The sequence below is a fragment of the Chrysemys picta genome, chromosome 6 (assembly GCF_011386835.1).
Source record: "Chrysemys picta bellii isolate R12L10 chromosome 6, ASM1138683v2, whole genome shotgun sequence".
Taxonomy (NCBI): Eukaryota; Metazoa; Chordata; order Testudines; family Emydidae; genus Chrysemys; species Chrysemys picta.
The window spans coordinates 44,240,052-44,256,069 of NC_088796.1; the positions used below are offsets into that span (position 1 = coordinate 44,240,052).

A 16,018-nucleotide genomic window follows, 5' to 3' on the forward strand; every position below is an offset into this window, starting at 1 on the left:
CCAGAACGTCTACATCACAATGAAACAGTCCCTTAGCCTACGCCCTGTGAGCCCAAGTCAGCTGGCACAGGACAGCTGTGAGTTTTTAATTGCAGTGTAGACATACCTAAGATGTTCTCTCTCCCCATTCATTGTATAGGGAGGCTAGGCACCTAACTGAGGTGACATTCAGCATCGCAACACCTAACTCCCTTTGTTCATCCAGACTTTGCAGTTGTGCAACGTGAATGGAAAATAAATAGAAAACATTACCCTTCTGATCTGGTAGCATGATACCAAATACCTCTAGAACAGAGGTTCTCAAACTGTGGTCAGCCCACCACCAGTGGTCTGCGAGCTCCATTCAGGTGGTCCGCAGATAGTTCTGTCTAAGGTGCGCGCCTGTGCGGCCGCACACAAGAGAATTAAGGGCCACCCACCTAATTAGTGGAGCTGCACAGGCATGGCTCCACTAATTAGGTGCCTGGACCCTGGAAAAGATGCACATGTAAGGTGAGGTGGTGGCCTTGGGGGAAATAGGGGGTAGGTGGGAAGGGGTAGTGGGGTGAGAAGAGGGGGTGGGGGGAATTTGGGACGTGCAGGGCTGTGGCGGCCAAAGAAAGAGGCGACTTTCCCCAGCTCCAGGGCTGCGGGTGCTGGGGAGAGACAGCCCTCCTTCCCAGCCCCAGCTCGGGGGCTGCCGCGGCAGGGGAGAGAGGGAGAGACAACCCCCCTCCTTCCCAGCCCCAGCTTGGGGGCTGCTCTGGCGGAGGAGAGGGGGCACATCTAGCACATTAGAAAGGTAAGACTACTGATGTTAAAATATGAGTTGTGTGCTTTTATTTGTCGAACAAAAAATGTTAATTATTATTAAGATATTTTTTTATATAGTGCTTTTATCTAAAGCGCTTTACAGTAGTTAGCTAATGGTACAAACAGCATTTGGAAAGGTCATGAAGTGGTCTGCCGAGAGCCTCAGCAATTTTCAAGTGGTCCACGGAAAAAAAAGTCTGAGAACTATATTAGAAATATTTATTTTAGGTATGCAGTTGCTGATTTTTTAACATGTTTTGCTTTCTTGGTGTATGATATTTAGTATGCCTCTTTTCTTTTTACCATTCTAGTTGGTTATCCTAAAGAAGAAAGGTTTGCTGGGAGACCTACAGAGAGAGTCAGTGGGCTTTATAAAGTGCTTAAATCTAAATGCTCAATGGGTTTCCATGCAGGATGGGAGCAACCTCATTGGTTCTACAAGTCTGGAGATGAGATTGGATACAAGTAAATGAACAATTACCACTTTTGTATTGGTCTATTGTCCTGAAGGCAACAGTTGATTGAATTAGGATTGATGGGAATCATATACTTTTCAGGCAGTTTAGCTAAAGAAGGTCTCAGAAGCAACTCTTTTGTTATTTTGTTGTTGTTCTGATTTTATCTATATTTTAAAATCTATATAAATTCTATAGCACACACATAGAATTACACTGTAACTTTACTAACAGCTCTGGGTAAGGGGCAGCATGCAGCTGCACTGGCCAGGAGCAGACTAGAGAACAAACTGTAACTATAAAGTCACATTTCCTCCCTTACTCCCCACTTGCTCTGCAGGGAGTAAATTATTTCACCTCTTTTCATGGAACTAGCTTGCAACCAGTGAGTAAAGGTGGCAGGGCCCAGGATCCTCCCCACCCCCTGCCTGTTTGTTTCCAGTGGGAGGTGTGGTTTTCCCCCCCCCCCAAATGGAGATATTCCATCTCCTAGAGCTGGAAGGGACCTTGAAAGGTCATTGAGTCTAGCACCCTGCTTTCGCTGCTTTTGCCCCAGATCCCTAAATGACCCCCTCAAGGATTGAGCTCACAGCCCTGGGTTTAGCAGGCCAATACTCAAACCACTGAGCTATCCCTTCCCTTGTATCAGGCAAGAAGCCCTGTTTTCCCATCCTCTGCTGTAGTCACAATTTGAGCAAGGCTCAGCAGGGGAGTAAAGGGAGCCCTACTTTTCCCTGTGCAGCCAGGTGAAGCCTTCAACAATCTAATCCATAATAAAGGACTCAGCAAAGTCAGCAGTAAATTTACCCAGGGTTAATTAATGAAGAACTAGAAATTTTTTCTTACACTTTAACTATTCAAACTGTTACATAGTTTATTGTTGCCAATTTTGTTTTTGACTCTCATGTTAAATGAATTAATATTTAACCCATTGTTACACTGAGGAAAATAATGGATAAACTACCTAAAATAACAGAGGGGTAGCCGTGTTAGTCTGGATCTGTAAAAAGTGACAGAGAGTCCTGTGGCACCTTATAGAAAGCTTATGCTCCAATACTTCTGTTAGTCTATAAGGTGCCACAGGACTCTGTCGCTTTTTACCTAAAATAAGAGAGGCTAGGTTCTAATGCTTTTGAATGACTTGCAAAAAAAGAATTTCGGGAATATATTTTGCTGAATATATCACAAAATGGCTAGACTGTAAATAACCAGATGTGTATTCTGTGTTTTATGTACGTAAATACTCTGTTTCAGACCCAGTTTTCGACGCACAAACTGGTTTGAACCTGTGGGTCGTGAATATAAGCAGGTTATGGAAAAAGTTGGTGTGATTGACCTGACACCATTTGGCAAGTTTATTGTCAAAGGGAATGATTCGGTTAAACTGTTGGATCACCTGTTTGCAAATGTCATTCCAAAGGTAAACAAGACTGTGATAATGTTATTAACTTAGGGCCAGGCACGCTGGAAGAGTTTCAGAAATGGGAGACAGGGAAATAGAGGCATAATAATGTGACCATCTCTGCATTTCATCTCAGAAAATTTAAAAAAAAAACACTAAAGAGGAATCCTCTGGAAATACTTTTGTGTCAAACGAGACCTTTTGCTAGATCAAGACTATATACAGCAGAGATTATATTGGATTAGCTCAGAGTAGTAAACACCTCTTAGACACCTTTGGCAGGCTCATGGCGCACACATCTTTTTGGTACCAAATCCTGCATGTCTTAGTCACATGACTCAATGGAAACAATTGTGTGAATAAGGCAAGCACAATATTTGGCTTTGATAAACAGCAAATTTAAGAAAAAAAATTGACTGTATTTGCATTGGAAATCTATTCTTCAATCAATTTTGGACTGAGAAAGTCTTCTGTAACATACACATACAAATATTTATAAAGATCTTGACCAAACCTTTATTTCAAGCATCTCATTTTTAATTTCTTTCATATGAAAAATGTGAAATTTCCATTATAAACCATAATCCTGAGCAATAAAACATTAATCTTCTACTAATGAGGTTAAAAACAGAAGAAAGAGAGCGAGAGAGTCATACTTTCTAATATAAGAGCTATGGTTAAAGATTTTTGTATAACTAATGTACACAAGCATTTTGTTTTCACATTTTGCACTAAGGACCTGCAAGAGCTCAAAGAATTTATTTTGCAAATGAAATGATTATATGTTCTGCTATGTAGGTGGGTGCTACAAATATAAGTCACATGTTAACACCGAGAGGCCAAGTCTATGCTGAGCTAACCGTCTCTCACCTGTCTCCAGGGGAGTTTTTGCTAGTGACTGGTTCTGGGTCAGAGCTCCATGATCTGAGGTAAGTGTGTATATAGATAGATACAGTACACAGATAGATACAGATGGATACATCTGTGAGTGATGCCTCATTCTGTGAATTGTTCCATTGGAATCAATGGGAATACTTGCATATTTACGAACTAAACTTGAATAAGAGTGGCAAAACCAGCTCAATGTATTTATTTGTAAAGAACTTCAACAGCCTTGTTTGGTCCCCCAACTATGCCTTGGGATTTCTTAAGAAAACTTATCCGACTATATACTATAAGATTTTGAATACTGCCCTCTATTTATTTTGTGAACTTTTTGAGAGACTTCATTGTTAAGAGTTAAAACTGAACTTTTCACTAACAATTTAAATAATCAGAGGAATCTACAGTGTATGATTATGTCAGGAATGTGTATCTGTTTTAAGAGATTTCTTATGTTCACTGTGTTTACTACCTGCTCTTCTTTGTTGCCTTTGTGGTTACACACATTCTGGATCTAAAGGCATATCCATTTTAAGTCCTATGATGCTTTTGACCCTCTATTCTGGGACCACTGTTTCCCCTTTTAAAACCTCTCCTTCTCTAGCTCTGTACTAAACTGCCTCAATTATTGCACTTATCCTACATCTAAGAAAACTTATTTTACACCAATTATTAACCTGCCTTTGTGATGAAGTATACACTGCAATTGGGTCTCAAGAGGGTTCAGGGGTCCTGGAAAGAATCATACTCATAAAATCCCTCCTTTCCCGTGCTTTTCTGCAGACTCGGGGATCAGGGAGGAAAGGGTAGAAGGCCTGCCAGACCCAGTTGCTTCATATACCAAGGAAGAAATGGAAGAAGCGGGAAGTAGACTGGGGAAGAGACTGCCCTGAAAACAGGAGAGTGTGGGTTGTGCTGTTCAAAGCAAATAGGCTTTCTGGTTATTTTGGGACTATTTGTGCCCCAGAAGGGAAGAACTGGGTCTGGAAGAGAGAATCTGGTGAAATGTGGTACAAGAAGTAGGATCCAGAATCCCCGTTTAGTTGTTGCTGCTCAGGAGTAATAGCAGCACTTGCAAGCCTCGCTGCTCCAGCTATTATCATTGCAGTGGAGGCAACAGGAGCAAGAGCAGAAGGCTCTTGTCTGCAAAGCAACAGCAGCAGCAGTTTCAGAAGCTTACACAAGTTTTAATTATCATCATCGTACAGAACACTTACTTTGAATGTTACAATAAATCTATGGACTATTGCCACAGGAACAAATGCTAAAATAATTACCTTGAATGAGAATGTTAATAAAACTCTTGTCCTTCACATGCAGATGGATAGAAGAGGAGGCACTGAAGGGTGGATACAATGTTGAGATTAAAAACATTACAGATGAGATGGGAGTACTTGGCATAGCAGGTCCATTTGCACGAAAGGTTCTCCAGAAACTGACCATTGAGGATCTCAGTGATTCTGCATTTAAATTTCTTCAGTCCAGATATATTAAACTTTCTGATATTGCTGCTACTGCTATTAGGATATCCTATTCAGGTAAGAGGTCGGGAAAACAGACTATCAAAATAATTGGGCAGCCAGGAAAATAACTGATCTGACTAAAATTATGTTGAGAAGTGAAACTGATTATGTGTTTGAAAGCACTAGATTAATCAAATTATAATTAGACATAAATGAGAGAGAAACGGTACATTGATTGTCAAACATTTTCTGGTCAGGAACTGAGAAGGATTTCCAAGATCTTTCAAACAAAAAAAATACCCCAAAGTGTATATATATTTTTTTACAGAAGTAAAGGCCAGTTTCGAAAACCGTGTGATCTTTGGTGGGAACCAGTGTTAAGGAATGATTTTGAATTACTACTAAATTAGTATGCATTTGTGGACTCCCTACTCAGACCCTACGCCACCAGCACTCCCAGCTATCTCCGTGACACCACTTATTTCCTGAGAAAACTACAATGCATTGGTGGCCTTCCAGAAAACACCATCCTAGCCACCATGGATGTAGAGGCTCTCTACACCAACATCCCACACACAGATGGAATACAAGCTGTCAGAAACAGTATACCTGATGATGCCACAGCGCAACTGGTTGCTGAGCTCTGTGACTTTATCCTCACACACAACTATTTCAAATTTGATGACAATATATACCTCCAGACCAGTGGCACCGCTATGGGCACCCGCATGGCCCCACAATATGCCAACATTTTTATGGCTGACCTGGAACAATGCTTCCTCAGCTCTCTTCCACTCATGCCCCTTCTCTACCTATGCTACATTGATGACATCATCATCTGGACCCATGGGAAGGAGACTCTGGAAAAATTTCACCATGATTTCAACAGCTTCCACCCCACCATCAACTTCAGCCTGGACCAATCTACACGGGAGGTCCACTTCCTAGACACCACGGTGCAAATAAGTGACGGTCACATTAACACCACCCTATACCGAAAACCCACCGACTGCTATGCCTACCTTCATGCCTCCAGCTTCCATCCCGGACACACCACACGATCCATTGTCTACAGCCAAGCACTGAGATACAACCGTATCTGCTCCAACTCCTCAGACAGAGACCAACACCTACAAAATATTCACCAAGCATTCTCAAAACTACGATACCCACATGAGGAAATAAGGAAACAGATCAACAGAGCCAGACGTGTACCCAGAAGCCTCCTACTGCAAGACAAGCCCAAGAAAGAAACCAACAGAACTCCACTGGCCATCACATACAGTCCTCAGCTAAAACCTCTCCAACGCATCATCAGTGATCTACAACCCATCCTGGACAATGATCCCTCACCTTCACAGGCCTTGGGTGGCAGGCCAGTCCTCTCCCACAGACAACCCGCCAACCTGAAGCATATTCTCACCAGTAACTACACACCGCACCATAGTAACTCTAACTCAGGAACCAATCCATGCAACAAACCTCAATGCCAACTCTGCCCACATATCTACACCAGCGGCACCATCACAGGACCTAACCAGATCAGCCACACCATCACCGGTTCATTCACCTTCACGTCCACCAATGTAATATATGCCATCATATGCCAGCAATGCCCCTCTGCTGTGTACATCGGCCAAACTGGACAGTCCCTACGTAAAAGGATAAATGGACACAAATCAGATATTAGGAATGGCAATATACAAAAACCTGTAGGAGAACACTTCAACCTCCCTGGACACACAATAGCAGATTTAAAGGTAGCCATCCTGCAGCAAAAAAACTTCAGGACCAGACTTCAAAGAGAAACTGCTGAGCTTCAGTTCATCTACAAATTTGACACCATGAGCTCAGGATTAAACAAAGACTGTGAATGGCTAGCCAACTACAAAAGCAGTTTCTCCTCCCTTGGTGTTCACACCTCAACTGCTAGAAGAGGGCCTCATCCTCCCTGATTGAACTAACCTCGTTATCTCTAGCCTGACTCACACTTGCTTGCATTTTTATACCTGCCTCTGGAAATTTCCACTACATGCATCCGAAGAAGTGGGTATTCACCCACGAAAGCTCATGCTCCTATACGTCTGTTAGTCTATAAGGTGCCACAGGACTCTTTGCTGCTTTTACAGATCCAGACTAACACGGCTACCCCTTTGATACTAAATTAGTATCTGTAAAGTGCCTTGAAAACAGAAAGCATAAATGCTAAGTTTTTATTATTTCCCCTTTTTTCTGTGCCAGTCACTTTTTATTTTCATTTGTCTCTATGTCCATCTCTACCATACTGGGCCAAATTCAGAGCTCAGTCTGAGGCAGTCCACGTTGGTGTAACTGACATCTTTATGTATTACACCAGTGCAGACTTAGACTTGAGTGATTTACCAATTGATAATTTACATGTTCCTTAAACATCATCTCTGACTTTGGCCTTCTTTCCTGTCCTCTTCTTACTGAATCGTTTATTTCCCAGGTTTGGGTCATCAGTTTAAATTAGAGCAATAGTGCCATTGTTTATGTACTGAGGTACAATTCTTTCAGGAGCTCCTGTGGGGAAGGGAAATTTCTGCACTCTCTTACTAATGAGTTCTGTGTAATAGGGAAATTTAGCCCTAATTTTCATTGCACTTATTTCTGGAGTAATAATGCTAGCACTAAATATGTATTTAATTATTATTATTATTATTTAATTCTAGATTTGATTAGTCTGTTAACCTTGGTTTTATAACAGGTGAACTGGGTTGGGAACTCTACCATAGAAAAGAAGATTCTGCAGCTCTGTACAATGTCATCATGGAAGCAGGCCAGGAAGAAGGAATCGATGACTTTGGAACTTATGCTCTGAATGCCTTAAGGCTGGAAAAAGCTTTCCGGGCCTGGGGAGCAGAGGTTTGAAAACAGTTATTTTTACCATTCAATTTTTTTTTATACATGTTTTAGTCACAGCTAGATAGAAAGAATTACATTTTCTTCTGGGTATCTCAATCTGCAATAGAGAGAAATTAGATGGATTTTCTTTCAGTCAGGGAAAGCTACTATTATGATGAACTGTGTCTTTCCCAGGTAAAAATAACTGTTATACTCATTACATTTCTGGCAGAGAAACATCTATTTTGGATAAAAACAACGAGGAGTCCGGTGGCACCTTAAAGACTAACAGATTTATTTGGGCATAAGCTTTCATGGGTAAAGAACCCACATCTGAAGAAGTGGGTTCTTTACCCATGAAAGCTTATGCCCAAATAAAACTGTTAATCTTTAAGGTGCCACCGGACTCCTCGTTGTTTTTGTGGATACAGACTAACATGGCTACCCCCTGATACTTGACATCTATTTTGGATGCACCTTATTTGTTCATGGTTGTGTTGATTTCATTTTATTTTAACAAGATGTCTCATTTCTTATTGAGTTGTAGTTTTATTTTGTATGTTAAAAGATGTTACATTTTGTATTATGGATAGCATTAGGTACTCTGCTTAAAATTACACACATGCAACTCTCAGTGAATTGCACTTGGCTAACAGAAGAATTTGACCCACTGTACATAAAAAATAAAAAGGATTAAATGGAAAACTAGAAACAAAAGAAGTGAAAACAATGGGAGAACCTGTGGGGCCTGTGACGGGTTGGATCACAGAAACCCCCTTGGGAGCTGCCACCAGATGTGCAAAGACTACCCCTGCTTCTGTTTTCCCTGCCAGCTCAGGACTCCAGCACCCTGTCTTGCTGAGCCAGACACTCCCGTTTGGCTCCAGACACAGATCCAGGGTCTGAATCACTTGTCCCAAAGCTGCAAGTTTACCTAAAAACAGCTCACAGAAGTGTGCTTGTCTTTAGCACTCAGATGCCCAACTCCCAGTGGGGTCTAAACCCAGATAAATCCGTTTTACCCTGCATAAAGCTTATGCAGGGCAAACTCATAAATTGTTCGCCCTCTATAACACTGATAGAGAGATATGCACAGCTGTTTGCTCCCCCAGGTATTAATACATACTCCGAGTAAATTACTAAATAAAAAGTGATTTTATTAAATACAGACAGTAAGATTTAAGTGGTTCAAAGTAGTAACAGACAGAACAAAGTAAGTCACCAAGCAAAATAAAATAAAATGCGCAAATCTATGTCTAATCAAACTAAATACAGATAATCTCACCCTCAGAGATGTTTCAGTAAGTTTTTCTCAGACTGGACCCCTTCCAGGCCTGGGCACAATTCTTTCCCCTGGTACAGCTCTTGTTGCAGCTCAGGTGGTAGCTAGGGGATTCTTCATGATGGCTTCTCCCTCTCTCTGTTCTCTTCCCCCCTTTATATATCTTTTGCATAAGGCGGGAACTCTTTGTCTCTCTGGGTTTCCACCCCCCCCTCACTGGAAAAGCACCAGGTTAAAGATGGATTCCAGTTCAGGTGACATGATCACATGTCACTGCAAGACTTCATTACTCACTTGCCAGCACACACATATACAGGAAGACTCACAGGTAAATACAGCCATCTGCAGACAATGGGAGTCATCAAGATTCCAAACCATCATTAATGGTCCACACTTTACACAATTACAATAGGCCCTCAGAGTTACATTTTATATTTCTAGTTTTAGATACAAGAGTGGTACATTTATACAAATCAGATGATCACACTCAGTAGATTATAAGCTTTGTAATGATACCTTACAAGAGACCTTTTGCATGAGGCATATCCCAGTTACTTACATTCACTTATTACCGTATTTTCTCTAAAACTATCTCAGTTACATTATATTGACTTATTATCAAGTTTTTATAAAACCATATAGACTGCACAACGTCACAGGGCCATCACTTATGGATTAAATATTTATTTTTCTAACAGATGAACTGTGACACTAATCCTCTGGAAGCTGGACTGGACTATTTTATCAAGTTAAACAAGGTATGACTGTCTTATTTTAAAAGTTATGTTATCTGGAAGGTTCTTTCCATAAACGTTTTAAAAGAAAAAACAATTTTCTATGCATTGCAAATACAGATATTTGTAAATGAGTGAAGCAAAGTCTTAGTGTTACACTAAAGTACAGTAACTCCTCACTTAAAGTCATCCCGGTTAATGCTGTTTCGTTGCTGATCAGTTAGGAAACATGCTCATTTAAAGTTGTGCAGTGCTCCCTTGTAACGTCTTTGGCAGCCGCCTGCTTTGTCCACTGCTTGCAGGAAGAGCAGCCCATTGCAGCTAGCTGGTGGGGGCTTGGAACCAGGGTGGACCGGCAGCCCCCCTATCAGCTCCCCCCTCCCCTAAGTTCCCTGTGCAGCAGCTGCCCAGCAGGCTATCAATTGCCGGCAGTTCAGCTGTTCCTTCCCCCACTGCCCTGTGCTGCTCCTGCCCTTGGAGCTGCTCCCCGAGACTCCTGCTTGCTGTGCAGGGGGAGGAATAGGGGGGCTGTCAGGGTGTCCCCTTCCCCCGTGTTCCTGCACCCCGCTTACCCCATCTTCCATAGAGCAGGGGGGACACATGGCAGGGCTCAGGACGGAGGGAGCTTGCTGGCAGCAGCTGCGGTCTCAGCAAGCTGATCTAATTAACAAGGCAATGTACTTAAGAGTAGGGTCACCTTACTTAAAGGGGAAATGCACATCTCTCTCTCTCACACACACGGTGTGTGTCTGTCTGTGATGCTGTCTCCCCTCCCTCCATTCCTGCTGCCTTTTAGAGTGAGAGAGTTAACCCTTGAGGACTCAGCCAATTGCTAGTTCATCATTTAGCAGTAAGGCATTCCCTAGGAAATATCCCACCCTCTGACTCCTCCACCTCAACCAAGCTTCACAATCATCATCACTGTGTACCAGTATTAAATTGTTTGTTTAAAACTTACACTGTGTGTGTGTGTGTGTGTGTGTGTGTGTATATATATATATATATATAATATAGTGTTTTGTCTGGTGAAAAAAAATTTCCCTGGAACCTAACCCCCTCATTTACATTAATTCTTATGGGGAAATTGGATTTGCTTAAGTGAGGAGTTACTGTAATGCCTTTATTATATGTAGCTTTGTTGCAAAAAAGATTTTAAATTTTTCTCCATGTTTGTTTTTGCAGAAATTATATATTAGATCAGACAGTTGTAAATGTACCATCTATGTACGTACAAATACAAGTATGTACATCTTTTTAACATATTAAAACAATAGCATTTTCAGTAGATTGGATATTTAAGGACCCTCAAGGCAAGTATCATTTTTAAAGCAGACTAATGTACTAATTGCACTGCTACATTTGTTTTATAGAAAACCGGAAATGTTTCAATCTGCCTTCTATTATTTTATGAGTTGTTCAATGCAGCAGTATTCTCTTTGATCTCATGCTATATTTATTCTGATATAGTAAATATCATGAGCAATAAATATTTCAAAAGAATTGCTCAATGTGAATTTGATGAATTAGACACAATAAGCTAAATCAGTGTTAGCATAAAACTTAGTTATAAAGCCACTTAATAGATTGCATCAGCAAAATAGATTGCTGCATAATTCGAAACGTAGGGAGTGGGACTGGGCTTAGGGCATAATATTGGTTGTATTTAAATATAAACTACAGGAATTAACATAAATTATACTTCTCTTTACTGACAAAATTGTTTTGTGATAATTTATTGGCAAATTTTATACTGCATCAAACTTTATGTTCAAAATAATAGATGTAGTTATTGCTTTTAATGGGCCTTTCAAACTATCTAACAATTAAAATAGTATAGGTTAGACTCTGCTTTGAATTATATCATGTGAGTCCATTAATTCTGATTGAGTCATTCCAGCTTTAAATTGGTGCAAATGAAATCAGAATTTGGCACAACGTGCCCATTGTATCTACCCTAGTTATACAGATAATAGATCAATATTTTTCTTGTGGTTACACTTCGCAATCCGATTGAAGTCTACAGAATTTCTCCAGATGTACACTGATGCAAATGATCATCCAAGAGCCTGAAATATATATGCAAAGATGTTTAATGATTATTAGAGTCTATTTCTGAAGTAATAGTTAATTTTCTTTTAAGCAGTAAGACAGAATAGGCAGTGCATTAAAAGAGCACTACGGTCAAGTGTTGCTATCCAAAGGAGAGGTTCAGTGATAGCCATAAAATTATAAAGTCCAGTTTGTACAGAAAAATAAATGTGACAGAACATTGTCTTTATTTAGCAGTACATATAGTGGACATGACAGTGACATCTGAAGGTTCCAGTTGTATCCAGTTTTAAAGCCATTTTATGACAAAATATATCTCAAGTTTCACAGGGTGTAATATTCAAGTTCACAGATGGTAGCAAGAATAACCTAGTACTCAGTTCCAGGGTTAAAGCCCCTGCTTTACTTTCAGCTGTAGATGCCTTGTTGGTGCCATCTCCCCTCAGTGCAAACATGACGGGTTCGTGCCAAAGCCCCCCTGGGGACGCACGTCCTCTGATGTCGGCAGGCACGTCTGCAGTACATTGTGACAATGCATCCAATTGTATCAGGGATCTCTGACAGTGCACCAAAATTGCAACTTGAATTGTTGCAACTCTTCATAGGCATAGCCATCAGGTCGCTGTCGCACACGAAATGGACCATGTTGGTATATCAATCGCAGGACAAACAGAAGCAAGGCTGATCTATCATGGTCATCATGAGGTGGAAGATTCTTTACTTCTGTATTCTGGTGGCCCCAAGCATTTATATGGGGTAGCACTACTACTGTGAGGTGAGGCCAAGTCCTCCTTGACAACCTGGACGCCCATGTCTCCTCATTTACTTACTGCACGTCTTAAACATCGGCATGGTTACCTCACTGTCATAGTAGTCTATGTGCCAACAGAGGAATCTGTTGACTCAGTTAAAGATCATTTCTATGATCAATTGAACATCTAGTATGCACAGTCCCTCCACATGATAATCTCATGATCCTGGATGACATAAATGCAGTTACTGGCTCCCTGTGAACTGGATTTGAACAGGTCATTGGTCATTATGGTTCAGGCACACCCAATGATAACTCTGGCCACTTGTTTACATTCTGTGCCTCCCAGAAGCTTTCCATTCTTGGGTCATGGTTCAAGCAGCGACACATACACCAGATGTCATGGATCTCTCATGATGGCATCACTCAGAAGGAGTTGGATCACATCATTACATGCGATAGGCATCTCTTCGCCTCCTTTAAAGTATATCGTGGTGCGGAATGCTCGGCGAACACAGATAACCATCTAGTGGTCGCCCGTATGGTGTTGATGCTCCAGCGAGCAGGTAAGCCCTCTGCAATGATGAAGAAGTTTGACATCGACACACTCCGTGTGCCAGGTTTAGGCAACAGGTTTTGTATTGACATCAGCAACAGATTCTCGGCTCTAGCTAATCTGCCAGACGATGTGGAGGTTGCCTGGTCCCTGTTCACTTCTACCTTCAACTAATCTGCTGAGCAGAGGATTGGCTATAGGCGTCCAGCACACCAACCATGGCTATCAGAGGAGGCCTTCCAGATAATTAAATTGAAGGCCGCAGCCCGCCAGCATGGTGATAAGCGCACTCGTAATCAGCACCCTGGCACTCTGAGATCAAGAGGCATATTATAACAAAGTGACGGAAGATGTCGAATTTGGCTTAGCCAGGGGCAACTTGAAGCCAGCATTCTGCGCCATTCGCAACCTCAGCGGTAAGAGATAGTTACTACAAACGGCATCCTGAACGACAGCCAAGGCCATCCATATAAATCAGATGATGACATTCTCTCACACTGGGTGGAACATTATCACAATGTCCTGAACCATCCTCCAGCTGCTGCTTGTTCAAAGCTGGATGATCTGGCAGTCACTGCAGTTCCGGATCCAGACATTTGTACTGATGCACCAACGTTGAAGTGTGCCATCTAAACTGAAAAACGTACACGCAGACGGTGCTGATGGCACCCTCTTAGTGCTCCTAAAATGTGCTATTGATCCTGTAGCAGAATCACTTCTGGCTATCTTTCGTCTGGTGTGGAGAACTGGAACCCTGCCAACCGCCTAGAAAGACGGTATTGTGATCTCACTCTATAAGGGCAAGGGACCGTGCTGCGAATGTAAGAGCTACAGGCCGATCACCTTGCTCGCTGTTCCAGGGAAGGTGTTTGCACATGTTTTGCTGGCACGCCTGGAGCCTTTGCTACATCGGAAGCGTCGTCCCAAACAGTTAGGCTTTACAAGGAACATGTCCACATTAGAGGCCATTTTGGGCCTTCATTTGTTGTCGGAGATACAGCGCGAGTTCAGGAAGCTCCTGCACATAGCGTAGGTTAATCTTAAGGCTGCATTTGATTCAGTAGACCGTGTTGCATTATGGAAGGCCTTAAAGGGCATAGGTGTCCCTACCACTCTGCTGGACTTGATTAGAGAGCTACATAATGGAACCACTGCCCGTGTTTGTCTGGGGAGCCGGATGTCAGTGCCTTTTAAATCAATATCTGGTGTTAGGCAGGGTTGTGTTCTGGCCCCTGCACTCTTTTGTCAGGCAATGGATTTCATAATGCAGCATTCTGTCAGGTCCATGGGCATTGAGATCGGTGATCTCTCGCTCACAGATCTTAACTATGCTGATGACGTTGTTCTTTTAGTACAGAGCCCTGACAGGTTACATGAGGCACTCCAGCATATGGAGGAGCAGTCAGCTAAGATTGGTCTCCATGCTTCATGGTCAAAGACGAAACTGCAAAATCTAGGATCAGGTCCGCCTGCAACTCCAATCTCTTTGAACAACAAAACTGTTGAATCAGTTTCCAGCTTTTACTATCTGGGTTCTATACTTACCAGCTCCTCCAATTCTCACACGGAGGTTCTCCGGATTGGCATTGCAGCATCTGCCATGGGCCGTTTATAACAGATATGGAATCAACATCATCTTAGTGTGACAACCAACTTCAGGGTTTATTCGAGCTGTATCCTTCCCATACTGTTGTACGGCTGCGAAACATAGACACTACACCGCGCAGACTGGACAAAGCTGGAGGCTTTCCACACAAAATGTCAATGTCATATACCGGACATAAAGTGGAATGACTTCATCTGTAATGCAGATGTTTTTGGTCACTTGGGTCTACAGACTACTGGAGCCATTGTCCACAGGCAGCACCTTACACTTTTCAGACATGTTGCAAGGATGCCACAAGACGTTCCAGCGAGCGCTGTTCTCCGGGTGGCTTGTAACATCCAGGATAAAATTCCACCAACCAAGGTGTGGAGGCAGCCCACAGGCAGACCCCCTATTACATGGGCTCATCAAGTCTGTTCCGATGTTGGACTCTCAGGCCGTCAAACCTTTGCGTTTGTGCAGGAACAGACCAAATGGCAAACGATTACTATGGCCAACTGTCTGGCTAAGCGTTGAAGAAGAATAGAAGGAAGCTGAAGGTTTTGACAGCTGGGTGAGGGCCATTGGATTTTTTGAGATTATACTGTATGCACGTTAGTTGGGTGTTTCTCCTAAACTGATCCATTGTGAAATAGTTAACAATGTTATTTATACTGTCATCTTTAGATTTTAGAATCAACAACCCATTCCCATGAATTGGGCAACTACCATCTCTCAGAGGTATTGTTTAAGGCAGTCTGCAGGCCCAGAAAGACACCACTACTTCAGTTTACACTTGGTTCACATTTTCATGGTTATCTTTGCAACAGTAAGGGCTAGAAACATTTTTTTAAAACGAAAGCTAAGATTGTGAAGCATAATTCTTTGGCAAGGGGGGAATTCCAAGGCAAATTTCAGGACTTAGAATCACAGAATACATTGGGCCCTATATATGTAGAGGCATAAAATTTCTATATTCCTTTTGAATATTATACTGGTATGTTATAAATGTGAAAGCAGGATACAGGACTGTAAAGCACTCATTCACATAAAATGGTTGATTATGACTAATACAACATTCTCAACAATAGTTTATTTTCTATAGGTTGTAATGAGAAGATATTTAATGACCATTTTTGAGCATTTATGGACATTACATTTGCCACGCTTAAGAGAAGATACATTGGGAGGAGGGAGGGAGG

The 16,018-nt window shown here is 41.9% G+C and overlaps 1 protein-coding gene across 2 annotated transcripts in view; it reads left to right on the forward strand.

Annotated features, from left to right (window-relative positions):
* The window catches only part of DMGDH (dimethylglycine dehydrogenase), a 95,461-nt gene that overhangs the window by 58,768 nt on the left and 20,675 nt on the right, over nt 1–16,018 (forward strand). For both annotated transcript variants that reach the window (XM_024111121.3, XM_024111122.3), the window contains exons 9-14: nt 1,104–1,257; nt 2,502–2,667; nt 3,448–3,578; nt 4,852–5,069; nt 7,723–7,880; nt 9,840–9,899. In XM_024111121.3, coding sequence (XP_023966889.2) covers nt 1,104–1,257; nt 2,502–2,667; nt 3,448–3,578; nt 4,852–5,069; nt 7,723–7,880; nt 9,840–9,899 — 887 coding nt within the window. The remainder of the gene's footprint in view (nt 1–1,103; nt 1,258–2,501; nt 2,668–3,447; nt 3,579–4,851; nt 5,070–7,722; nt 7,881–9,839; nt 9,900–16,018) is intronic.